The sequence below is a fragment of the Canis aureus genome, chromosome 24 (genome assembly GCF_053574225.1).
Source record: "Canis aureus isolate CA01 chromosome 24, VMU_Caureus_v.1.0, whole genome shotgun sequence".
Classification (NCBI taxonomy): Eukaryota; Metazoa; Chordata; class Mammalia; order Carnivora; family Canidae; genus Canis; species Canis aureus.
The window spans coordinates 16,258,320-16,285,461 of record NC_135634.1 but is presented as its reverse complement, the minus strand read 5'-3'; the positions used below and the strand labels follow the sequence as shown (position 1 = coordinate 16,285,461).

The following is a 27,142-nucleotide window of genomic DNA, read 5'->3' as shown; positions in this document are numbered from 1 at the left end:
AGTTCCACTTTATAACTGACACACATACACACCACACACACACACACACACACACACACACACAGACATATTTAAATGAAGAATCCCTGAAGACTCTTGCAATACCAGTTAATGAAATAACATAAGAATATGTTGTTGACCATATCCAAAACTGTTTAATGTATTCTTTGAAGAGCTTCTATTTCATTTCTGGTTAGGTATCCATCAACTTTAATGAGTACTAGGAAGGATACAGGGACACACACATAAAAACTCTAAGACATCCATTCATTTTCTCAGTATCTCTCCCAGATAAGACTATAAAGCTAACACACAAAAGAATTAGGAAACACATGTAGTTCCTTGTGCAAATGCTGAGAGCTGCATTCTGGAGAGTTAATCCATTATGCTGCCAGGGTTAGAAAGACTGGAAGCACAAAGATGAATTAGGAAACATGAAACGATGAACACCTGAGAGTAGACAAGGGTCACATATGTTCTTGGGGACACAGTATCCCCAGTGCCCATCACATGGGAGTATCCACTAAATCTTTGCTGAGTAAATAATGAGTTGGCAGGCAATGAGTCTAAAGCTCATCTGATGAGATGAAACTTGGAGGGGAAAGGGGAAAGTGATACCTCTGTCACTGAAATATAAAGAAGGAAGGCATGAACAAAAATGACATAGGGGAAGGGAAAGGACAGAAACCTGAAAGCATTTTTCCACGGTGATGTCTGTTTCCTCCAGCGTGTAACAGGTGAGGACTTCTCCCAAGAATAAGGGCACAGGAGGAAATCTGATATGATTCATCTTCTGGGTTGACATTGGTCATTGAAGTGAGCCATTCATAATATGGTCTTTCACAAATCTCACATTTTCAGAATACAAAATCCTTAGTTGGTTAATATTCCAAAGATTACAAATTTCAATAATCTTCAACAGAAGAAATATGTTATTTTAGGCAAGTTGTAAAGTTGAAAAAACCTTTGGATAACGTGTCCATTCATAAATTTGATCTAGATCGACACATTTATTTAGTTTTGTTTTTTAATTTTTTTATTTGAGTTTAGTTGACACACATGTTACATTCATTTCAGGTGTACAGCATAGTGATTCAGCATCTCTATACATTATGCTTTATAGATTTAAGCTTAGAACTTAAAAAAATTGGGATCCCTGGGTGGCGCAAAAAAATTGGGATCCCTGGGTGGCGCAGCGGTTTGGCGCCTGCCTTTGGCCCAGGGCGCGATCCTGGAGACCCGGGATCGAATCCCACGTCAGGCTCCCGGTGCATGGAGCCTGCTTCTCCCTCTGCCTGTGTCTCTGCCTCTCTCTCTCTCTCTCTCTCTGTGACTATCATAAATTAAAAAAAAAAAAATTAAAAAAAAAAGAACTTAAAAAAATTAATCATAGAATTAAAAAGAACTATTGGTAACAGATTTTATATATTTAGTAATTTGGTATTGCTGGGTGATATGACATGTAAACATAGAGATTTCTGACACTACATATAGTAAACACTTCATAATAAACTATTTTAATGAATTGTTCAGGTCCCAAAATGGTAGAGGTCCAGAGTCAACAGTTTCAGATCAACTCCAAGGATGGCAAGCCACTGTTTACTGTGGATGAAAAGGAAGTTGTGGTTGGTACAGATAAACTTCGAGTAACTGGTATGTGATAACTTTTCTTAAAATTGAGATGTAATTAACATAATATTCAATTAGTTTCAGGTATACAACATAATGATTTGATATCTATATCTATTGTGAAATCATCACTACAGTAAATCTAGTTAACATCAATCACCACACACAGTAGCAGATTTTTTCTTATGATGAGAACTTTTTTTAATTGCTGTGTAGTTAATACACAGTGTTGTATTAGTTTCAAGATCTATTCTCATAGCCACTTTCAAATATACAATGCAGTATTGTTAACTATAGTTACCATGCTGTACATGACATCCCCAGGACTTATTTAGAAGTTTGTACCTTTTGACTCCCTTTACCCATTTTGCCCAGGCCCACCCCCAACCTTTGGCAACCACCAATTTGTTCTCTGTATCTATGAGTTTGACTTTTTTTTTTATATTCCACATATAAGTGAGATCACACAGTATTTATCTTTCTCTGACTTATTCCACTTAGCATAATACCCCCATGGTCCATCCATAGTTGCAAATGGCAGGATTGATGATGTCTACTAGCATTGCTGAATTAAGTGGATTAGTATATGAAGAAGACATCAGAATTCTTGATAAAGTATTATTGCACTTCTTCAGGCAATGAAATCTGTACAGAAAATAGTCCAAGAAACAGGACCAATTGTTTCAAACCAAGCCATTCTACACAAGGCATCGCTTAAGTGAAACTTTTCTTAGCCTAGGGCTCCTTCCAGTCTTGATGTTAATTTTAGTGGAACAGGTGAGAAAAATTGATAAGCAACTAGATTATTTATTACATACGTGTATGTATCAGAATGACCTGGAGGGCTTATCAAAGTGTATGTTGCTGGGCTTCATCCGCAGAGTTTCTGAATCAGTAGGTCTGGAATGGGACATGAGAATCTGCATTTCTTGTAAGTTCTCAGATGATGCTGATGCTTTAGTGCTAGGGACCACAGGCTGAGAACCACTCCCTAGGCTGACTTGTCCAGAAAAAACATGAAAAAAACATATTGGTACCATATAGCTGCTCTCCCTGGCATGCACATATTTCAGTTACCTTCTTAAAGATAAGTTATATTCTTCTTCTCTTTCATAGTTATTTTTGTCTGAGGTGCAAATTTCTTCCAAACTCCCCTTCTCTCCAATGAAAATAACTAGAACAAATATACTACACCTGTAAGTACTGTGTACTTTCCTTGCCATTATGCCACTATAACAGTATGGAGTTCTTTTCACCAAGGCAACCCTGAGTGGTGAGTATATGAACAGTACAGTTTTGATCCAGACCGTGACTCTTCTCAGTTTTTCAATATGTTCATAGCTTCCCTAAATTTTGTGATTAAAGAAATGCAAGAAATTTTACAGTTCTGACTTCTCTCCTTATTTCTTCTATCTGGGGTGTTACTCCCTCTCTATAGTGTATAGCTCAGAATTTCTCAACATTAACACTACTGACATTTTGGCCTGGATAATATTTTTGGTGTAAATGTGGGGCTGTCCTATGCATTGCAGGATATTTAGCAAGTATCCCTTAACTTTTTGCACAGACTCCGTAGCATTATTCTTTCCCCAAGGAAAGATAACCAAAGGTTATCCCCAAGGGTTATGACAACCAAAATGTTTCCAAACATTGCCAAATGTTTTCAGCAGGATGAAGGAGTTGCAAAATCACCTCTAGTTGAGAACCACTGATTTACCTTAAGCCTACACTATTTCTCTGGGCTTTACTATCATTTATGTATTTATGATTATGTATTATGATTTAATGTGTACTATCTGCTAATAATTAAGTTAAATACCTGTAGTACAAAATAATTAAGACATACTTCCTTTTACATAATGTTCATTTTAGCTGGAGAGCTTTTAACATAAATTAATTGGTTGGACACAGTCTGCTAAGGACTGTAATAGATGTTTGGGCCAAGAGCTATAGCCTGGAGAAAGGCATCAGTTGTGCCAGAGTGTGGTAGAAAGAGATACAGAATGAGTCAGACAAGGTTTCTCAAGGAAAGAGGAATTGATCTGGTCCTAGAAAAATGCTTACTAGGTTTATTAGGAAGAAAAAGTGATGTTAATTGTTCTAACCACAATGTAGAGCATTAATGAATATTAATAAATGGATATTAATAGACAATTATTAAAAATAAGAGTGGAGGAGATCCCTGGGTGGCTCAGTGGTTTAGCACCTGCTTTTGGCCCAAGGTGTGATCCTGGAGTCCCAGGATCAAGTCCCACATCAGGCTCCTGCATGGAGCCTGCTTCTCCCTCTGCCTGTGTCTCTGCCTCTCTCTCTCTCTCTCTCTCTCTCTCTCTGTCTGTCTCTAATGAATGAATAAATAAAATATTTTTAAAAAATAAGAGTGGATAACTTTTTGAGAACCAGACTGAGTTCCAGTCCCAGCTGCTCGACTGAGTAGATATGTGACCTGGAACAACTTTAACCTGTCAGTGCTTCCCACTACAGCTCTAAGCATCTTTACCCACTGGTCTTTCATTGACTGGAGAATATTGTACAGAGTGCAGCAAAGCAAGGAAAAATTGATTGTGAAATAAAATTGCAAGTCTTGCAAAAGATTCAGGGTTCCCAGAAGTCAAAAGTGATGTAGAAATATTGAAATCACCAACAAAGCCAGTAACAAAAGAAGACCTGGAAAATCAGACTTGCCACAGATGGAAAGTATAAAAATAAACAAAGAGGATGACATGATAGGTACCTCAAAGATCAACAATTTTACTATCCCAAGATTGAAATATTCACCTTTGAGAAGACCGACAGTGCTATTGATTTGACTGTTATGATGATTTTACTGCATATGTTAAAAATACAATGTCATATTGTGTCACTGTGGTAGGCAGGATTCTAAGAATGACCCCCAGTGATCTTTGCCGTTATAAAATTCACTCATCTCCGAGCATGGAAAGAATCTGTGAATGTGATGAGATATCACTTTCATAATTATGTTGTTTCTGTGGCAAAAAAGAGCCTGTCCATCTAAGGATTAGTTCTCAATGATCTATTCTAATCATATAGGCTCTTTGTAAGTAGAGAGTTTTCTCTGGCTGGTAGTGCAAAGGGAAATCAGAGAAATTTGAAATGCAAAAAGGATTTGCTCTCTGTTGCTATATGAAGATTGAAGGGGCCATATGACAAGAAATGTGGTAACTTCTAGAGTCTTAGGCTCTAGGCTGACAGCAAGAAAACAGAGCCTCACCCCTAAAACCACAGGGACCTATATTCTGCCAATAACATGACTGGGCTTGGAACCAGATTCTTACCCAGAGACTCCAGAAAAGAGCCGTGAATGGCTAACACCTTGATTTTGGCCTTGTGGTTAAAATCCACATAAAATCTAGCCAAGCCCACTGGGTAGGACTTCTGACCTACAGAACTATGAGCTAACAAGTGGTTACTGTTTCAAGCAGTTAAGTTTGTCATAATTTGTGGCACAGAAAATTTTAATACAGCCATCATACAATTCCAACTGTGTTAGAAAAATTTCACTAAAAAACAAAACTTGATTTATTCTTTGTTCATTTTATATGATTTCATAGTTATTTATAACTGTTTTTGCTAAATATAAAATATAATATTTTTATAAACTTTGATTTTTAAAAATAAATTCCCATTAAAGCTTTTTCCACTATTCACTATAAAAATTTGGTCTTGTTTTAAATGGATTGATTCCAAGTAGACCTTGGAGTTTCTTGGAGCAGAAGCAGTAGCAGTTGAAAGCCAATACAAGAGGACTGATAAGAGAGACAGAGCCAGTTTCACTCTGGGGACTGGGAAAGAAAATTAAATGCTTTGCTTTACTTTTGTCTCTCCTGGTTACTTACATAACTACCCTAAGCATGAGATGTAAGAGGAGGAGTCAAGTTGCTCTTTCTTCAAGGTGGCACACTCCAAATTCTTGACTTGTGCTAAATCCTCATCTTGACTCTTGCATGAAATGTTTTCTTGCCATTACCTTTGTCTAAGTACTCAAAGAATAAAATGAATCTTCTCTTCAATTCTTAAGCAGATTCCATTTGCAGGTGATATAACTTGTATGTATAAAGTCTCCTAAAGATTCAACCAAAAAAAAAAAAAAAGCTGTTAGAACTAATCAGCAATTTCAGTAAAGTTGCAGGATAAAACAACATGCAGAAGTCAGTTGCATCTCTATACAGTGATAATGAAACATCTGAAAAAGAAAGAAAACCATCCTGTTCACAATAGTATCAAAAACAATAAAATACCAATGAATAGATTTAGCCAAGTAAATAAAAGATCTATGCAATGAAATCTACTAGACTTTGTTGAAAGAAACAGAAGAAGGCACAAATGGAAAGCCATCCCATATTCATGGATCAAAAGAATCAATGATGTAAAAATGTCTATACTACTCAAAGCCATCTATAGATTCAACTCAGTCCCTGCCAATATACCAATGGCATTTTTCACAGAAATATAAAAAACAATTTGAAACCACAAAAGACCCCTAATAGCCAAAGTAATCTTGAGGGGAAAAACAAAGCTAGAGGTATCACACTGATTTCAAACTGTACTGCAAAGCTAGAGTAATAAAAACAGTATGGTATGGCATAAAAATAAATACATAGACCAATGAAACAGAACTGAGAGCCCAGAATTAAACCCCCACATACACAATCAACTAATATTCAACAAGAAAACCAAATGAGGAAAGGATAGTCTTCTCAACAAATGGTATTGGGAAAACTGAATAAATACATGTAGAACAGTGAATTTGGTATCTAACATGGCTCACAAAAACTAACCCAAAATTAATCCAAGACTTGCACATAAGAGCTGGTGCTATAAAACTCCTTGAAGAAAATACAGAGAAGATGCTCCTCAATACTGGTCTTGGCAATGATTTCTTGGACATGGCACAAGAACAAACATCAAAAACAAAACCCAAAGGGACTCTGTAAAACTTGAGGCTTCTGCAGAGCAAAATAAACAACTAACAAAATAAAAACCAATGTACAAAGTGGGGAAAGGTTTTACAAACCGTGTATCAGATAAAGGGTTAGTAGCTAAAGTACATAAAGAGCTCATTCAAATGAATAACGGTGAGAATAACAAAATCTCATACAACTCAAAAACATACCAAAAACCCAGATTTTAAAACAGGCAAAGGAACTGTATAGACATTTTCCCAAGAAGACACCCAAATTTCCAACGGATACATAAAAAAATGTTCAATACCACTACTCATCTGGGAAATGCAAAGCAAAATCAAAATGCAATCTCACATCTGTTAGAATGGCTTTCATTCTCAGTGAGAATGTAAATGTTTTCCACTGTGGAAAACATTATTAAGGTTCCTCAAAAAATTTAAAATAGATCTACTATATTATCCAGCAATTTCATTTCTGGGGATATATACCCAAAGGAAATGAAAACAGGATATTGAAGAAATACATACACTCCCATGTTTATTGCAGCATTATTCACAATAGCCAAGATATGGAGACAACTTAAGTGCCCATCAACAGAAGAATATGGTAGGTACATACAATAGAATATTACTCGGTGATGAGAGATAAGACATCCTGGCCATTTGCAACAAAATGGATAGACCTTGAACACATTATGCTAAGTGAGGTAAGTCAGACAGAGAAAAACAAGGACTGTATGATGTCACTTATATGTGGACTATAAAAAAGCCAAACTCATAAAAACAAAGAATGAAACAGTAGTTACCAGTGGATGGGGATGAGGGATGGGACAGATATAAGGATACAAACTTGGAACAAGTAGTAAATAAGCCCTAGAGGTCTAATGCATAGTATAATGAATATAGAAAACATATTGTATTACAGTTATCAAAACTGCTAAGAGGCTAGAACTTAATTATTGCACTCACTAAAAAGAAAGGACCATTATGTAGCATGATGGAGGTGCTAGTTATCACTACAATGACAAATATATAAATGCTAACATGTTTTATACCTTACAATTTTTACACCTTATTTTTATGCCATGTTATATGGTAAATATATTTCAATAAAGTAGCATTCTTTAAAAAGTCTTAACATGGACGCCTGGGTGGCTAAGTGGTTGAGCATCTGCCTTTGGCTCAGGGTGTGATCCCAGGATCCCAGAACCAAGGAGTCTGCAAGGAGCCTGCTTCTCCCTCTGCCTGTGTCTCTGCCTCTCTGTGTCTCTCATGAATAAATAAATAAAATCTTTTTTAAAATTTAAAAAATAAAAACCCTTAACTTTCCATTTAGACTCTCATCAGCTAGGAAATTGAAGAACTGTTTTTAAACCATATTTATGGAGGAGATTAAATAATTTCACCAACTCACTTTGAAACTGACCAAGACCTTTACACAGTCTCATTTTCCCCCTAAAAATAGAATTAGTTACCAAGTGACCAAAGTTAGCATGCCCTTTTTGTTAACCCCAATTATAGAACACATTACTGGACTAGCATCAAAATTTCATCTTAACAAAAATTTTTATGCCATTGCCAGAACTGACTTCTGGCAGAAAATACACTTTAATTCCTTGGCAGTGATATGCTAGGCTGGGTTCATTCCCCAACATTTAGTAAGAAAAACATGGACCTGCAATGGTATCCAATTCCTCTTGAGGAAAACAAGATTTACTGAAGCCAGTTCAATTTCTTTGCACCTGTGCAGCTAAGCAGGCTTACATGAAGTCAGAAGTGATGGAGAGAAATGCTGGAGTCACTCACAAAGCCACTGATAAAAAAGAGGATCTGGAAAGTAAGATTTCAGCAGCTGAAAAAGTGAACATAAACAAAGATGATAAGTCCAGGTCCTTTAAAAAGACATGAAGACAGATGATCTAGAAGATGCTAAGAGATCACCCTATCCTTTAAGAACATATGCAAGATCTCTAAACACTGTAATGTGAAGCTCTGTGAACAAGTTGATGATTTGGCCCATTGTTAACAATCTCCAGCTGAAAGGATCAAAAGACCTAATTAAATCTGGCTTAAATGATAAGAATATATATTATCTTACATGAGAAGTCTGGAGGTAGGATAGCTCCAGTTTGATTATGTCAGTGGTCCAGTAATATTTACTCTAACTGTGCTTCTCTTAAGTGTGTAACATTCCCCTCTTTATTTCAGTATGGCTCCAACAATCCTAACCATCACTTCCTTGTGTGATGACTCCTCTAAATTTCTGTAAGACCTTGATGGCCTCTTTAAATCTTCCAACCTAAATTCTCACATCAAATGACTTACATTTCTCTTGAAAGTGGGGCTTGGCTGGAATTTATTTTTTTAACGCCATCTAAAAGACTTTTGTTTTGTAATGAGGAGTTTAAAATATTTACATCTGTTTTGATTGCTGTTCTATTTGAGGTTATCTATGTCATATTATTTCATGATTTTTTTTTATCATTTTGAATTTAAGTCTGAAAGAAGCTTGGTATAAGGGGAGATACAGAGAAAGCAGTTCATGCATGTTCTTACTGACCATTATAAAGACTTAGGATTTATTTTAAGTACAATGGAAAGGCATTGAATTATTTCAAGTGGTACTCTTTGATTTGCTATACATTTTAAGATCAATATAATCATTACAAGGGAGAATAGATTGTTTGGAGAAAAGAGAGGAAACAGTAAAACCAGTTAGGAAGATGTCACCAGGCAATAGATCCTGGTGACCTGAAGAGGTGGTAACAATGGTCATTGAAGGAAGATAATGATTTCAAATTAAGAACTGACATATAAAAGATTTGCCAATAGATCAAATGGATGCCAGAAATTGAGAGAAGGGGGTCAAAGATAGAGAGATAATATTTGTTTCCTGGCTGATGACATTATTCTCTAGGGAATGGACAAGCCTGAGGAGGAGAACACATTTGCAAGGCAGGGAGAATAGACAGTTAATGTTTTAGCTGCATAAATGCAAGGTATATGTGAAATAGCCAAGTGGATATGTCAAGTCAGTTCTTGGATATGTGAGCTGTTTATTTCTCAGAGATGAAGTTTTGACTAAAGATACAAATGGGGGCATCGTCAACCAATGGAGCTCTGAGAGATGCCAACATTAGATAGAGCCCAGTCAGATAAAAAGGAAGGGTAGCCACTAAAGGAGAATATGAAGAAACAGATAATGTGGTAAGAGGAATGTCACCAGGAGCCATTTTCTTGATGCCAAGAGAGACTATGATCCCAGGATTTGGGTCCTGGAAAGACAAGGACTGAAATTGTCATGAATATGCCATCATGGAGGTCATGATTATCTTAACAAGAGCATTTTCTTTGGAGTAATAAGGCAAAAGGCAATTTGCAGCGGTGGCAGAAAAGAATGGGTTGGAGACATCATGTGAAGGTTTGGCTGCGAGGCAGGGCAATGGAAATCTTTTTTGGTTTTGTATCACTTGAAAAGCTCATTTCAGGCCATAAATACTCAATGTATGTGTGGAATCAATCTTAGTAATTATCAGCATAAAAATCTAATAGATGTCTCGATAGATATTATCCACTGTTTGAACAGAAGTATTCATACTGAACTCTCTTTCTGTAACCAAAAGGACTTACAGAAGCAGCATGTAGAGAAGAAGGGCATAGCCTTTGAGCAGTTTCCCCTTCAGTATGGGGTTCTGTCCATCAGGTCTTCACACCATCCAATTCATTTGTGCCATAGTCTTACTACAGATCTTCACATGAGTATCCATTCATCATAAATTATTCTAGGACCCAGAAAAGAAATTGGATGGTATCATCCAAATACTGCTGATATCTTATAGTGAAAATGACCAGGGATCCCTGGGTGGCGCAGCGGTTTGGCGCCTGCCTTTGGCCCAGGGCGCGATCCTGGAGACCCAGGATCGAATCCCACATCGGGCTCCCTGCATGGAGACTGCTTCTCCCTCTGCCTGTGTCTCTGCCTCTCTCTCTCTCTCTCTGTGAGACTATCATAAATAAATAAAAATTAAAAAAAAAAATTAAAAAAAAAAAAAAAAAAAGAAAATGACCAGACGATTTACTATATCTAATCTTGGCGATACATTCTTTAAAAACAAAGTTAACATTGCAAGACTGGACTTTTTTATTATTACACTCTCATTATACAAATAATATTTATACAGGATCATGTTTTACAGTTATTTAAGTGCATTATCTACATAATAATATTTTATAATGGAACTTTTTTCCCTAAAATTTAGATTATATGACCACAATAATATGTTTCTATTTTCATTGATGTTACACCAATTATATATTTTTATATAATCATAGTTGGGAATATCAAATATGAATGCATACATAAGGGAAATATAGTTACTCTGAAAATCAATAATTTATTAAGAGTTATTTTTATAAAACCATTTATGAAGAATCTATTTTAATATATGCAAATAGATTCTGAGGAATATTTACTTTGAGGCCAAATAGCAATAATAAAAGTAAGATCGTATAATTTGAACACTGACAATTTCAATGATAGAGAAATTGCTGCTTTTATGTAACGATAATACGTATTAGATTATAAGCTTTATGCCTGCCTTGTACTTATGTGCATTACAATTATCACGTGTCACTATAATATCGCTAACTGGTTAAGTAATTGTCATACTTTTAAAAACTAATTATAAAGTTATAGTTCCTTACAAAAGAGTTCCACTGACACCCTTAGAGTAATTTCAGCTTACCATAAAAGTTTAAAATCCTATATATTAGTTCCTATATATCAGTTATGTTTTCTTACATCTGTACAAATTCAGCCACAAGTTCTAAATCTACTTGCGCTTTAATATATAGACTAAATATTTAATAGTTTGATGTCATTTGTTTTACTTTTGTAAAGTGATGCACCTCTGGTTTTGTTTAGGCCCCGAAGGTGCTCTTTTTGAACATTCAGTGGAGACCCCCCTCGTAAGAGCTGACCCATTTCAGGACCTGAGGTAAGAATTTTGTTCAGATACAAACTTTCTTATGGATGATACCTGGATATATGTGGAATAATATCTTAGCAGTCATTACCAGATCATGTCTTATTCCATTAATTATCTTTATTCTCATGTTCCACTTATTAACTAGTCAATACTTACTAAAATCCAAAGGAAGTAAAAAGTGGTACTGACTCCCTATGTTTAATCCACCCAAAACAGAAAATTTACCATCTTAACTACTTTTAAATGTACAGTTCAAAAGTATTAAGTACATTAACACTGCTGTACAACCATCACCACCTTCCATTTCCAGAAATCTTTTCATTTTGCAAAATTAATGCTCTGTGGCCAGTAAACAACTCTCTATTCTCATCTCTACCAACCCCTGGAAACCACAATTCTACTTTCTGTCTCCTCCAATTGGACAGTTCTAGGCACCTCATATACATGGAATCATATAGTATTTGTATTTTGCAACTGGCTCATTTCACCTAGCATAATGTCCCCAACCTTTGTTATATCTTTACGTAATGTCAGAATATATAAAATTGACTAGTACCAGATTGTAAAATACTTTATACAGAGTCTCTGTGTGCCTTTGTGTACTTCACTTTATCAGTGCACCACTGAATAACATTTATTGCTATAATTGTTTATTCCAATATTATATTTGTATTTTATAACAAAGTCAAATACTATTTTTTAAAACAAGTGCCTGAAGTCCAAGGTATCACTTAAAATTACATTTAGTATTTGAATTTGAAGTATATGCAACCTTGGCCAAACTAACCTTTTGAAACTTTCTCATCTATAAAATACTGATAGTAACATATCTCAGTGTATTCTGAGAAAGATTTAATTAGCTATTAGGTTAAAAGTATTTTGTAAACTGAAAGTTGAGTTCAAATAATTATTTTTTAAGATTTTATTTATTTATTCATGAGAGACAGAGAGAGAGGCAGAGACACAGGCAGAGGGAGAAGTGGGCTCCCTGTGGGGTGCCGGTTACAGGATCACACTCTGAGCCAAAGGCAAACACTCAACCACTGAGCCACCCAGGCATCCCCAAATAATTATTTTTATTATCATTATTGTACCAAGTAGATAATCACACTAGATGGAATAAAAGTTAGGAAATTAAGCATTTCTCTTATTTTTTAATGTCTAATTAAATATTAATCAAAAGCAAATGAGGTTCAATTCATCTTACCCACTTAGAGAACATCTGCAGCATGAAAATAAATTGTGACTCTAATTACATTAGAACAATTTCATTAATTTTGATAAAGGATAATTTTGGTAAAGGATCATTATGCATAAGATCAATATTACAGAATTATTATAGTTAGGGAAGAAGAACATTTTACTTTTCTAGGATAGAAAAGTGATTCAATATCTTTAAAAATAATTCCACTTAAACCATTTTTAAATTATAAAGTAATAAAATTGTAGAGATGCCAGACTACTTTTTGAAGTAATTTACTTCACTGTTTTAAAACATATAGATCTCAAAATTAAACCATTTATCTTATGTCGTCCCACCAGAGTGTCAATCTGCTTGTTATCCGTCAGGCCCTTGCTAAAAAAAAAAAAAAATGACAGAAGAGTATCCTCTTGCTTTCTAAAAGATGATACTAAGGGACGTCACATAACCCAAGTGTTACAAGCAAAATAATTAAGAAAATGATGAAATTGTAAGAAAGTCCTGGAGGAATGGGCTGAGGATGGGAGGCATGAACAAATACTGAATGTCTTCAACTTGCAGGATCTGTGCTCTGTGCTGTACATAACTTATCTCATGTAATCATTAACTCTATTTTAAAAATAAGCAACTTGATTCCCATTTTACAAGAGAGGAAAACCAAGATCTAGATAGCAGCATGTTCTAAGCTAAGATTAAAATAGCCTATCAGCTCTGACTCCAAAGTCCATGTTCATTGGGTGTATTCTCTTTTCTACCTAAGTGGACCCTTGAGTGATTTATTCTTTGATTTATGACCAGACTCTTCTAAATGATTATATAATATTCATATTTTCTTCTGTAAATTCTTACCATAAACTTTCACTTTATATTTCTTTTTTTTTTAAGATTTGTTTATTCATGAGAGAGAGAGGCAGAGACATAGGCAGAGGGAGAAGCAGGTTCCATGCAGGGAGCCCGATGTGGGATTCGATCCTGGATCCTGGGATCACGACCCAAGCTTAAGGCAGCCACCCAACTGCTAAGCCACCCAGGCGTCCCTCACTTTATATTTCTGAGTCCCATACCCTTATTATTCCTGGCCTAAGATAAAGTGAAAATGATTCTAGAATATCCTGAAAACAATGAATGTGGATTTTGTAGGGCTGAGATCCTTATGCATTCATAAATATATCTCTGAAATATACATCTTTAAATATCACAAATTTAAAGTTTTACATTGGCTCAAATGGTAATCATAGAAGGGTGACAATTATTATTTTAAGAAGAAAGATAACGTGTATTTAAACTAGATTTACATTTCTTATAGCAAAATCATTCACAAGAAAAATGTGAACTCTGCTATGCTGCCTTCATTCTAACATGCTGCTTTTCATTCATACATGATATAATTCATTTTTTTTTAAAGTTCAGCAAAAATGTACTAAACATGTTAACGTACCAGAACGGTTGTTAGTTCTACAGTGATAAAACACATAGGATCATTCCCTTAATGATTTTAAAGTCTGTTGGGAAAGGAAACATAGAAACAAGTTAGAACAATGTAAGTCCTTGCTACGATGAAAGTTCACAATATAGTGAGAGCATAGTTGAAAAAACATAAAATCTTCCCAGGGTAATTTGAGATGATGTCACAGAGAAGGAAGCATTTGAACTGAAACAAGGAAATCAGTAGACATTAATGTCACAGGGTAAAATGTAAATCCTGTGCAACTCAATAGGGATGTGATGGTGATTAAGTAGTTATTATTTGTAAATTGCTGGAAACAATGCCTAGCGCATAGTCAGAAGTATACGCGTGTCATCATTAGATAAGTAAAATGAGAGGACATGGAAACATTTGCTCCTGTTTTTCAAACACTTGTAAATGCTAGTATACTTATAAATAAATAAATAAATAAATAAATAAATAAATAAATAAATAAATAAATAAGCAAGCAAATAAATATTTATAAATATATATTATATACTTATTGCTTAACTAGAAACCAAGACAAGCTCATTCTTAGGTCCCAGGAACAGAAGAAATTCATCGTGAGAACACAGTAAAAGCTAAAGCCATGGTACTCCTGGAGATATCAGGATGCCATAGAGATTAGGGGCTAGAATTTTATTATGAGACTGTGATACTAAGCCACAGTGTGTGTGTGTGTGTGTGCGTGTGTGCGTGTGTGTGTGTGTGTGTGTGTGTAATGCCCCAGCCTGAGATGCCTTGTAAACAGTGGCCCCCTATGAAAGATACTTGAAACAATTTGCCTAGATAAAAAAAAGATACTGCAAACCCATCTTGAGCCATTGGTTGAAAGAGTTACCCACAAGAAATCCTTCATGCCAGTGCTCAGCCAAGATCAGAGGACCAAATCCACATTGTATAAGAACTCAAAGCTGGAAAATTAACATTAACTACACTGAAGTCAAACTACATTGAAGAAATTATCTCATTACCCATGACATAAAAACACCTATGGAAAACAATCCTTGCTGAAAATGAATTTACTACAATAATAATAATAATAATGAAATGACAAAGAATTGGCAGCCACTACAAGTTAACCCCTGCCCCAAACTCTACATAGTAGAGCAAAATGAGAGATTTTTAAAGACACGAATAAAAAATTGAATACAAGGATAAGGCAAAGGCAAAATAGTATAAAAATGGCAAATTTGGAAAAAAATGTAAATTCTAGAAATGAGAGATCAAGTAATTAAAATAAAACCAGTGGCAACCAGTACTTTGTTTCTCATGATTCTGTAATAAAAAGAGTCAGGATTCTTTGGAGAAATGGCTCATTCTAAGACTGAGACAGTGAATGTAGAAGATAAATTTGGAGCATTTTGTAGCTCCAGTGAATAAGGTGTGCTCAAAAATCAAAACAGCAAGGGTATAGCAAAAGGATACACAAGCCAAATGAAAGAGTTGCCCATCAAAAATCTCCCAGGCAAAAAACTTAAGCAAAAATATTGTAAATATTGGATTGTAACCCAAAGTTGGTGGTTATCAAATCTCCGTGATTTTTAGATTCCATCAAATACACTGTAACGTGATGAGTTTTCTTTCAAAATGACCGTGTTTATAATATGGCATAAATGGTATCTTTTGCAAATACTTAAATTTATGTAAAACACAATGTTAACTTAAAAGTGGGTAATGGGCACCCAGTTTTTCAGACTTCTTTTAGAACAGCCATGAAGAGCACTTCTTTTAGAACAGCCATAGAAGAGCCATGAAGAGCACTCTGAGTTGTCCATTCCACCAAGTTTTACAAAGTGTGGGTTTCAGATGTAAACATATTGGACTTTGCCAAACCTGACCAGTGTGCCTCTCAAAATGCTTTGTGCTGATTTCTAATTCTGTGAGCAGTGTTAGAGTCTGTCTTTCCTCACCTTTTACCACCATGTCCCACTGCCAGACTTTATGATCCTTTTCACACTGATGAGTGTTATCTTGTGTTATTTTACTTTTCATTTCTCTGGCAACTAGTGTGGTTAAGCATCTTTCATATTTTTATTCTGTTATTAAGGCTACTTTTTCTAGAATTGACTTCATCTGCTTTGCTTCTTTCCTTTTTTAAACGGTTTTATTTAAATATATAAATACATATATTTAAATATATATTCTGAATATCAACATTTTTCCTATTAACATTTTTTTTTATTTTTAATGTTTGTGTACTCAAATTAATTTATTTTATTTTATTTTTTTAAGATTTTATTTATTCACTCATGAGAGACACAGAGAGAAAGAGGCAGAGACACAGGCAGAGAGAGAAGCAGGCTCCATGCAGGGAGCCTGATGCAGGACTCAACCCTTGGTCTCCAGGATCATACCCTGGGCCAAAAGTGGCGCTAAACCACTGAGCCACCCAGGCTGCCCTGTGTACTCAAATTTATTAATTATTTCTTTCACTGAATTTGGATTTTAAACCATAAGTTGAAACTTTCCTTATAGAAAGGGGAAGTTGTCTGCCATGTTGCTCATCTGGCTTTCCCTTTTATATTAAAATACATTGTAGATCCCAAATGCACTTAGAGATTATTCTTGTATGAGGTATAAGGTATGAGGTCTAGGTCTAATTTTATTTTTTTCCATTCAGCCAACCAGAAGTGCCAACAATTAGATTATTTATTAGAAATTCTACTTTTGCTGCTACAGTTTGAAATACAACCTTTATCATGTATTACATTTTCCTATGCAGGTGGGCCTGTTTGTGTATTTTCTACTCTATTCTATTCATCGGTCTATTCAGGTGCCAGTGCCAGCACCAATCTTGATAAACAGGATTTAGAAGATCATTTAAAGTCAGATAGGACTTGTCTCTCTCACACATATGCACATAACCTTGTAGCGACTCTCAACATTTCTCTATCAATTAATTCTTCCTTATTTTTCCATGTGAACTTGAGTGTTAACTTGTCTAATTCAAGTAAAAGTGTATTCTTTTTTTAATTAACTATTTATTCATTAATTCATTAATTCATTCATTCATTCATTCATTCATTCATGAGAGACACAGAGAGAGGCAGAGACATAGGCAGAGGGAGAAGCAGGCTCCATGCAGGGAGTGTGATGCAGGACTCAATCCCAGGATCCTGGGATCATGCCCTGAGCCAAAGGCAGATACTCAACCACTGAGCCACTCAGGTGTCCCCAAAGCATATTCTTTTATTAGGATTATGTTAAATTCATAAATTAACTTAGGGAAAACTGATGTCTTCATAACATTACTTTTCCAAAAACATAGGGCATCTTTCCATTCACCAAAATCTATTTTTGTCCTTTCAGGAGTGCCTAAAAGTTTTCTTTAGGCAAGTTTGTCACATTTCTCATTAAGTTTATCCCTAAGCATTTTAGCTCATCTTTGTCACAATTATAAATGAGGTTTTACTCTATCTACCATTATATCTTCCTACAAGGTAAGTTTTGGATATGAGAGCTACTGATTGCTGCGTATTAATTTTATATAAATGACTTTACCAAACTTTTTATTCTTTGAGTGAGTTTTATGTTGGCCCATTAGGATTTTTCAGATATACGTTCATATCATCTGCAAATAGATATATTCTTACACTTTCTTTTGCAACTCTGTATCTCTGATTTCCCTTATCTCACTCCATGTCCCAATATCATTAGAGCAGTGTGAGAAACAAGTGGAAGTAGTATGCATCCTTGCCTTTACCCAGTCTAAATGGAAATGCCACTGGTATTCCTCCATTAAGTAAGATGATGTGAATGTGTAAAGAAAATATTTTATAAATAAAATGACTGTTATATTTTGTCAAAGGCTCATTTGTGTTTATGGAGATAGTCATATTTATGTGTTCCTTAGATATATTAGTACAGTGTGTCACGTTAATGGGTTTTCTAATACTGAACCAATCTTGCATTCATGGAATAAATTCTACTTGGTCATGGTATATTCTTTCCTTAAAATGGTGTTCAATTTTATCTGCTAATATTTTATCTAGAACCTTCACATTTATATACATGAATGATACTGGTCTGTACCTAGCTTTCTGTGTGCTGTTTTTGTAAAGTCTAGATAACAATGCTATGCTTCAAGAATTAAGATTTCCCTCATTTTCATTGTTCTGGAATAATTGTGGACAATTGGGATGCTCTGATCTCTAAAGCTTTCATATAATTCTCCCTGGAACCATATCGGCCTGATTAATTTTTAAAAAATAATTCCTTAAAAGTGCAATTCCTCTTTTATAAAAATTTGTCTTTTAAACTATACCTTTAATAAGGGTCAATTTTTATCAACTGTATTTCCTTAAGAAATTATTAATTTAATCTTGGTTTTCAAATACATTTGCATAATGGTTGAAAGTGGTACCTCAGGAATTTAATTCCTTCTGTTTCAGTGGTTTTCAAAACAACTCATTGATAAACATAATTAACAAATAAAGCATTGATTTATCTAACACAGCTTGCATAATTATATTCCTTATCCTAAGTATTTATTTCTCATTTATCATAGGTTACCACCTTGTGTCTACTTAAACAAGGAAAGCAATTTGTGCCTCATGGTAATTGACAGTTTATGGTGTGGCTGGTTTTCCTTAATTATAGCAATTCTAAGAAAAAAGAAAAAAATCATAAAATATCAAAACAAAACATAGTAGATTTAGTCAATTCAGCAAATAAAAACAGTTTGAAGAGTTGAAAGTTTCATCCAAAAACAGAAAATAAAGGGGTGGGGGGTTGCCTTGACTGGCTCAGTCAATAAAGCATGCAACTGTTGATCTCTGGGTTGTAAGTTTCCAGCCACACGTTGGGTGTAGAGATTACTTAAAAAATAAAATATTTTTTAAAAATCTTCATCCAATTACAGAATAGTGAAAATAAGCCCTTAGGAACTTGGGTATATTAAAAATACTCCTTAGGCATTAGTTGAGGGGGAGGTGTGAATTTTTTCAAAAACACTTTCATTTTTTCACATTAAGGTATTTAATCCAATCAGATTTGGTTTTTTTGTGTGGGGTATATCATTATATTTCAGTTGTTTCTCTAGTGGTTAAATTTCTGGATTTGAGGTTTAATCCCCTAAAGCTTCTAACTTTTAATAGGTAAATTTAACTATTTATTATTATTATGATCACTGATTTATTTGAAATATTTCTGTGAAAAAAAAAAGAAATATTTCTGTGATGTCCTATTTTATTTACTGTACTTTTTCTTTTCATTTTTTCTTCTTTCTGGCCTTTAGTTGGATTATTAAACTTCTGCTTATTCTCCCTGCAGTATTTCCCTCTAGTGGTTCTGGTTTCATTCTTTTAATGATAACCTTTTTTTTTATTAAGATTTTATATATTTATTCATGAGAGACAGAGAGGCAGTGACACAGCCCTCCTGTGTCTCTCCTGTGTCACTTCTCCAAGGGAGAAGCAGGCTCCCTTGCAAGGAGCCTGATTTGGGACTTGATCCTGGATCCCAGGATCACACCCTGAGCTGAAGGCAGATGCTCAACCACTGAGCCACTCAGGCATCCCTAATGATAACCCTCTATATTTTATATGCATGGAGATAAATTAATACTTTCTAACTAAGTTTGTCATTATCATTCTCTTCTTATACCAAAAAATTTAGAAAGTTATTCCTATCCAAACTTCACTTTCCATATTTTGCAAAGCTTTTACTCATCTCTCTCGTTGTATTTTTCAGGCAATACAGATTTAGCTTTATTCCCACACTGTGTTGATTTTTTTTTCTAATGTCCAAAACTGCTCTTGCAAAATACTCCTTTCTTCTGGTTTTAGTTTCCATAAGTATTTTTTTTCACTAAGGATCTGCTTAGACAGCAAACTTTCCCTTGTGGGCCTGAAATGTCTAGTCCCTTCACAGTTGAATGATGGCTAAGTTGGGATATATTTCTAGACTGACAATAATTTTACATCAGCATTTTTAAGATATTATTCATTACTTTTGGGTCTTTGGTCAGAAAACAATTTGATTTTCATTGTGAATACTTTGAAGGCTTTCTCATAATTTTAATGTTTTGCAATTTTGCCACAAAGCGTTTGGAGGCTGGATATGTCTTAATTCATACTTGGGTATTGGTGTACCTCTTCAGTTCTAGGAACTCATGATATTTTTCAATTCTAATTAAACATTACCTCTTCCTGTCTGTCTTCTCATCTTCTAGAGCATAGGCATACTTTACTTGTGGTCTGTTGATCCCCTGGGTGTCCAAGAATAGAATTTAATGGGTTAATGATTTTGAATATGAAAAAGAAATCCTTCATTTTTACTGACCTCTAATTGAAATTTAGCATTCCTTCAAATATGAATGAGAGGCAACAAACCACAGTAGTATGGGCAGATTCCTTGACTTTTTCATCTTTAGAAGCCAGAGATACTTTAATATCATGTAAAGGTTATAGCAAAATCTCAAAATACATTACTGCTCTTCACTGCTTTGAGATTACGCTAGGTGTAAGTCCTCTGGCCAGATTTTATTTAATTACTAAATAAGATCATAAATTGCCATATCACCCATTTAAAGATATTTTTATATTTGTATTTAAAAGTCACCTAGTTTCCTTTGAAATTCTGTACTTTGTTTTTATGCATTTAAAAAAGTTTAATGTGTATCTCAAATTTCACATTTCGTGTTTTCCCAACCATTACCAAATCTACATTATAGGGTCCTATTCTCTTTTGATATGTGGCATGTCTACTATTCAGTCTACTACAAGACTTTAATTTTTTTATTTCATGAATTTCTACTTGCCTGGTTTTTAAATCTTTCTTTTTCTATTCTGGTCTTCTTCTATGAGTGTTAATTTATCTCCCTGGATGCTCTAAACTTAGTTAGTCCCTTTCTGACTGCTCTATTATCTCTAGTTCCTCATATTGATAGATCCTCCCATGTGGTTTGAAAATTCTGTCTGACAGCTCATCCTCTTCTGTTCTTCATCTGGGAGCAATTGTCATGGAGACTCAACATTTGCCTTTACATGTCAATTTCACATTCACTTCTGGCAGGGCCCTGCAGGGGGCACTGTTCTGAAGCCTGTGTTCCTAGATATTTCTCTTGTTGGTTTTATAAACTGCCTGAATAGGGTGTGGATTTGGATTCCACACTAATGCATGATTTAAGACTTTCTCTTCGCATCCCAGAATGAGCAGCCTACTTTAGGGCTGTTATCATACTGTGTTTCATTTCCCTTCTGTATGCCCAAAGCGCATTTCCAAACACTCCTCCCCTGCCCCCCACAGCTGGCCACAACTCCTTCCCTGTAGAGATGGAAAATACCAACCCACAAGGCATTTATCTGCCCATAAACTCCAAGGGCTCCAGCCTTTCAGCACCCACTCATCACTCTGGCTAGGAGTTTCTTCTGTTTCTGGCACTATGAAAATGCCTTTGTCTTTCTGGGTTGTTTTTTGGTTTTGTTTGTTTTGTTTTTGCCTAGTATGTGTTTTAATAATTTTGATCGTATTTTAACCAGCATTTATATGTAATTGCTGGCTGAGGGCAGAGCTGTGCTGCTCATCTGTCTTGACCAGAATTTATAGAGTGATATTTTTTAAAGCAAAAATGGAATCTTGTCATTCCTCTGCTTACATTCTTTAAGCTGCTTGAATGCTAGGTTTTAAAGGCAAGCAGCTCATCTGCCTTGTTTGCTACTGTTTTTATACTGTGTATACCATATACATATGCATATATGTACACACACAGCTTACTTATTTGGTAAATTTCTGAATCAGTGCTCAAAACTTTTTGTTCCTCATATAAGTCATGAGTAAATATATATTCACATATTTGAAGAAAGGGGTAGATATTTAACTAGCAAACTAAAATATAACAAAAGAGAAAATAATGGAGTTATTTTATATCTGACTACTGTTAATTGTGTTCATGGAAATGTATGCTTCAGGACATTGTAATCACAGACTTTTTTGGTAAAATGTGTTTTTACTTGTGCTGAACGGACATATTTCATCTCGAGGGCTAGAAACAATGCAAAGGGGAAGAAATTTCCTATTCCAGAAGCAGTATATTGTAACATGGTTAAAAACTAGTAATTGGTCCTGTTGAGGTCATTTTGTTGTTTGATGAGAAACAAACTCACCTTCACTAGGATCTTCAGGATCACAAATGGATTACCTGAAATGGACCAGACATCTAAAGTTGCTTACATGTCTTCCTTCCATTCCTTCCCCACCACCTCCCCCTTTCTATCAATCCGGACAGGACAAATGTAGACGATTAGCAGATGTAAAATAGCAAAATGAGCAGGCAGTCAGCCGACCAAATCATCTGGATGTATCCAAGTGTTTCCCTATAACCTAAGCTTAACATAATTTGACTAATAAATTCTATGAATGTCTCTGTTTCCTTGTACTCAAGGTAAATATAAATTTCAAAATGTGTAACAGATCAAATATTACATATTGAATGTACACAAGAAAATAAAACTTTGTTTTCTATAACAAAGAATGGTAGACAAAAAAACTTGCCAATTAAAGGCAGCAATTCATCTGAGTTAAACATCCACCGAATAAATACTCAGTTCAAATGCAATTAATGACCCAAGTACTTCTCTCCTCTGGAGCCACTCCCCTTTCTCTTTGATACCCATGCCTACACCGATATTACCCTGCTGTGGGAGGATTACAGACTGGTTTGGATCCTGTTCTACTTCTCACTTATCTTGAAACATTTCAATCCATTCAGCCTTTTGGACTTTTGGGTTGATTTAGGTTGGGTTTCAAATGATCATGTTATGCCACCTGGTGGAAATTTAGTATTTTTTCAGGCAGAGGCAAATAGAATTTCTCTGGTCCATATGTTCATTCCTGGTTCTGTTTGACTTTAACACAGGAGATTCTGATAAATTATAAAATAAACAAAGCTAGCTAAAGCCAGTCTCTATTCTGTCTATCAACCCTACCAGTTCAGAATTTTCACAAAAGAAATCTTCACATCTGCCCTGTAATCCTCCTAGATTAAAAACAAACAACATGCAAACAAAACCTAATAAGTTTACATTCTATTTTATGAGCAGGTAGCAAATGAACATGTTACCGTTAAGTTTGTCCTTTTTCCCCAAACAAGTTTGTGTTTTCATTAAAGAAATAGCTTTACAAAGTTATTCACAAATAGCATTTTCTTCTAGTGTGATATGCAGAGTGCTTAACCCTGCCATCTGAAACTACTATGTACGGGTGGAGCTGTGTAATCTTTTTATGTTTTTAGAGGATATTAATTTTGTAGACTCATTAATGGGAAGTTAATTTCTTCATTGCACATTATTTCTGGATTTGTCAATAAAGAATGTACACTACAAAAAAATGACAATGATACTATATACTTTATTATTTGTAGTTTCTATACAAATCCATTCAATGAGGGATTCCTGGGGTGACTTTTTTTAATACTATTTTTTGTTGTTTCTTTCCCTCATTTCAGATTAGAGTCCCCCACACGGAGTCTAAGCATGGATGCCCCAAAGGGTGTTCATATTAAAGCTCATGCTGGGAAAATCGAAGCTCTTTCTCAAATGGATATCATTTTTCAAAGTAGTGATGGAATGGTGAGTTCAGTGTTATGAAGCTCCTGTTGTATGTCCTGATGACTTTCAGAGCTGACAGAGAATATCAGTTCTGCCATTACCTGCTATTAATCCAACTTCTCTCAATATAGTGGTCACTAGGAGTTACCTGTAGATGATGGCCATAATCGGTTGTTGCCTTGAGCGCTATGCTTGCTCACATCATATTATGTTTAAATGAAAATTAAATATGAAAAATAAAAGCTTTAAAAGTCAACCACAATAAGGATAAAATCTGAAACTTCAGGTCCAGAAATAAAAGATCATTGATACAAACCAAAGTCATAATGAAGCAGTAGAGCACTCACTACCCAGTATTGATTGTTCTAGCACTAGATCAATTCATTAATTACCTGTTTGAGTTCAGGAAAGTTAACAGGCCTCTCCACACCTGGACCTATCTTCTCATTTGTCAAATAGGAAAAATAATATTTGCTTAACTATGTCACAGAGTTATGAGATACCAATGTGGTGATATAGGTGGTAATGTTTGAAATTACATTCACTTACTATTAAAAGGAAGGTGTGATTGAGGCAGCAAATGGAGACCATGAGAGGCAGCTCATAAGTGTGGACAGGACCCATCCAATGGCAGCCTGCTAGTGTAATATAAAAGACATCCAGTGAAGCCCCTTTAAGTTGTAACTTAAAATGTTATGATGCCAAGAGCAGATAAATGCCAAAATGGAAGTCAAGAATTCTGGAATCTCATTACTAAATTATAATGTCATTACATACTTAAGATGTATTATTTTGAAAAAATACTAATTTTAATTTTGAAATAATAACCACTTATTTCCACAAATAAGGTATCATTTTTATAGTAGCACACAGCCTGACTCATAATTAAAGTTGATATCCCTTATTACTGGGAGCTAGTTCAAAGTGTGGGGGTGGCTGGTCTCCCACAAGATATATTACCATAAAGATAAAGGAAGGTGAGCAGGGATGCAGTATGTGGACTGCCAGTGATGACAGTTTGCTAGAAGAGCAGGAAAAAAATAACAACTAGAAAAAAATTCACTGATTAACCATAATAAGGGAGAGCAGAGAAGCCAACAAGGAAAAGCTAACACACATTAGGGAAGACTAGGTAGCCACAAATCCAAAGCATCAGACAATAGCCTAAGTAGGTTCTGTGTTGAAAAAAAAAAAATAGATTTAATTTCTTTTACTCTAACTGTGTCCCAGACCACAAGGTAAATAAAGCTCTGCTTCTATTACTGTTCCACCCATGGCTTCACATGGCAGTGGTCAACTTCCCCAGGGGGAGTACAGATGGCAAACATCAGTTTATGAAAAGAGTAGAGTTCGTGGGTGAGAGTATATAAAATAAAGGAAGAGTCCAACCTTGTTTGTGGGGGGAAAAACATGTGCGTCCATGACATACTTCAATTCCTTCTAACAAGTGGGTGCGCCCTGGAGTGGGTAAGGTTAGAGTACCCGGTGTGACAGTCTTTAGTTCCCCAAAAGATTTCCAAACCCCAATTAAGGGCCATTTGTTTACATTTCAGTTTAATTAAACCATAGGAGGAACAAAAATCCCAATAGCTTCCATTTAACCGTAGTTGGCTGTAGTCCGGGTGTCTACTGCTTTTCCACATCTAAGAGAAGGCAGCTGAGTTTCAAATAATATTTTAGAAGTTAGGGAAATGGTAGCTAATGATGAAGTCAATCACCTCTCACAGGAAAAGAAAACCAACTGAAATTCCAACATTCACAGATAAAAATTATTAAGATGACTGTATTTCTGTGACTTGTACTTTACCCTAATGAGGTAGAGGTGATTTAGCATAAAGTCAAAGTAAATCACAAAATAAATGTGAATCAAAAGAGTTTTTTGCAGGTAATTCTGAAAGGTATTTCTGGGAGTGTAGCATCATAAATGTTCCTAGCTCAACTAGCACAATGGGTTTTTTTTTTTTAAGATTTTATTTTATTTATTCATGAGAGACACACAGAGAGGGGAGAGAGAGACAGAGAGAGAGAGGCAGAGACACAGGCAGAGGCAGAAGCAGGCTCCATGCAGGGAGCCTGACATGGGACTCGATCCCAGGTCTCCAGGATCAGGCCCTGGACTGAAGGCTGCGCTAAACCGCTGAGCCACCCGGGCTGCCTGAGCACAATGGGTTTAAAAGAAAAAAAAAAAAAAACACTTCAGTTTGGAGAAGGAATTATTAAGCCTCTGCCTAGAAATTCTAGAAAGCTAGAAATAGGCTTTATTTTTTTTAAGATTTCGTTTATTCATTCATAAGAGACACAGAGAAAGGCAGAGAGAGAAGGCTCCATGCAGGAAGCCCAATGTGGGACTCGATCCCATGACCCAGGGATCACGACCTAAGCCAAAGGCAGACGCTCAACCACTGAGCCACCCAGGTGCCCCTAGAAATAAGCTTTAAAAGAATCTGATCATTATGACCTAAGTCAGGTGCCTGTTTCATTTTCTATGCAGAAAAGAAACCAACCTGTCTGGAGCATTTTGAGATAGGAGTTTCACACTACCGTGTTCCTTTCTACCACTTCATCTCTCCTTTTCTCCCAAACAGCTTGTGCTTGATGCTGAAACTGTGTGTTTACCCAAGTTGGTTCAGGGGACTCAGGGTCCCGCCGGCAGCTCACAGAGACTCTATGAAATTTGTGTGTGTCCAGATGGGAAGCTATACCTGTCCGTGGCTGGCGTGGGTACCACATGCCATGAACACAGTCACATCTGCCTCTAAACCACCTGCATCTGCCATGGAGCACCTGCCTCATTTCAGTGAGCTTTACATTGCTGACCTCAAGCCTTCACACTGAGCTACTTGACATCCTGGTGAATGGTGGACAGTGGATGGGAAGTAGGAGGTCACACTTTCAAAAGGAACTCAGAAAAATAGGCCAGTGAAGGTGTTCTGATGAAAATACATGATCTCAGAATGGTGTGCACATTATTAGACACAAAAGCCTAGCAATAGCAAAAAAAGGGGGGGGGAGGTATTCCACTAGGTTTATTTTCCTCAGAACCATTGTGACTTTTCTTTTTCTTTCTTGTGAATAATCAATCTACAATGAAATACTGAATCGCGTGTGGAATTAATTAATGCTGTTCAGCCATGACTAACTTCCCATAAAAAGTAGCATTGATCAATAATACATTGCCCCTCCAAAGGTGTTCCCAGTCAGACCCACAAGTTCTCCCTTTTAATGCAAAGTGTGTCAAGTTTCAGAAGAAATCAGGTTTCTAGAGGACTTGAGTTGATCTGAATTTCAGTGTTGTCAAGGAATAAATTATACAAAAATTAATCATGTTTTCTTTACACGTAGTCAATAAGCAATAAAAAACCAACCAACATTTTTCACAAA

The 27,142-nt window shown here is 35.5% G+C and overlaps 1 protein-coding gene and 1 long non-coding RNA gene across 5 annotated transcripts in view; one reads left to right on the top strand and one right to left on the bottom strand.

Moving 5' to 3' along the window:
- The window catches only part of SGCG (sarcoglycan gamma), a 127,909-nt gene extending 100,767 nt beyond the window's left edge, over nucleotides 1-27,142 (top strand). For 3 of the 4 annotated variants that reach the window (XM_077868395.1, XM_077868396.1, XM_077868397.1), the window contains 4 exons: nucleotides 1,534-1,653; nucleotides 11,478-11,550; nucleotides 23,659-23,782; nucleotides 26,347-27,142. In XM_077868395.1, coding sequence (XP_077724521.1) covers nucleotides 1,534-1,653; nucleotides 11,478-11,550; nucleotides 23,659-23,782; nucleotides 26,347-26,520 — 491 coding nt within the window. In that variant the 3' untranslated portion in view covers nucleotides 26,521-27,142. The remainder of the gene's footprint in view (nucleotides 1-1,533; nucleotides 1,654-11,477; nucleotides 11,551-23,658; nucleotides 23,783-26,346) is intronic. The other variant, XM_077868398.1, reaches the window with a different exon arrangement.
- Nucleotides 1,010-22,518, bottom strand: LOC144295835 (uncharacterized). The gene is made up of 3 exons (XR_013362924.1): nucleotides 22,319-22,518; nucleotides 14,181-14,244; nucleotides 1,010-5,712 (listed from the first exon to the last, which is right to left on the bottom strand). It is a non-coding gene; the product is annotated as an uncharacterized LOC144295835 (long non-coding RNA).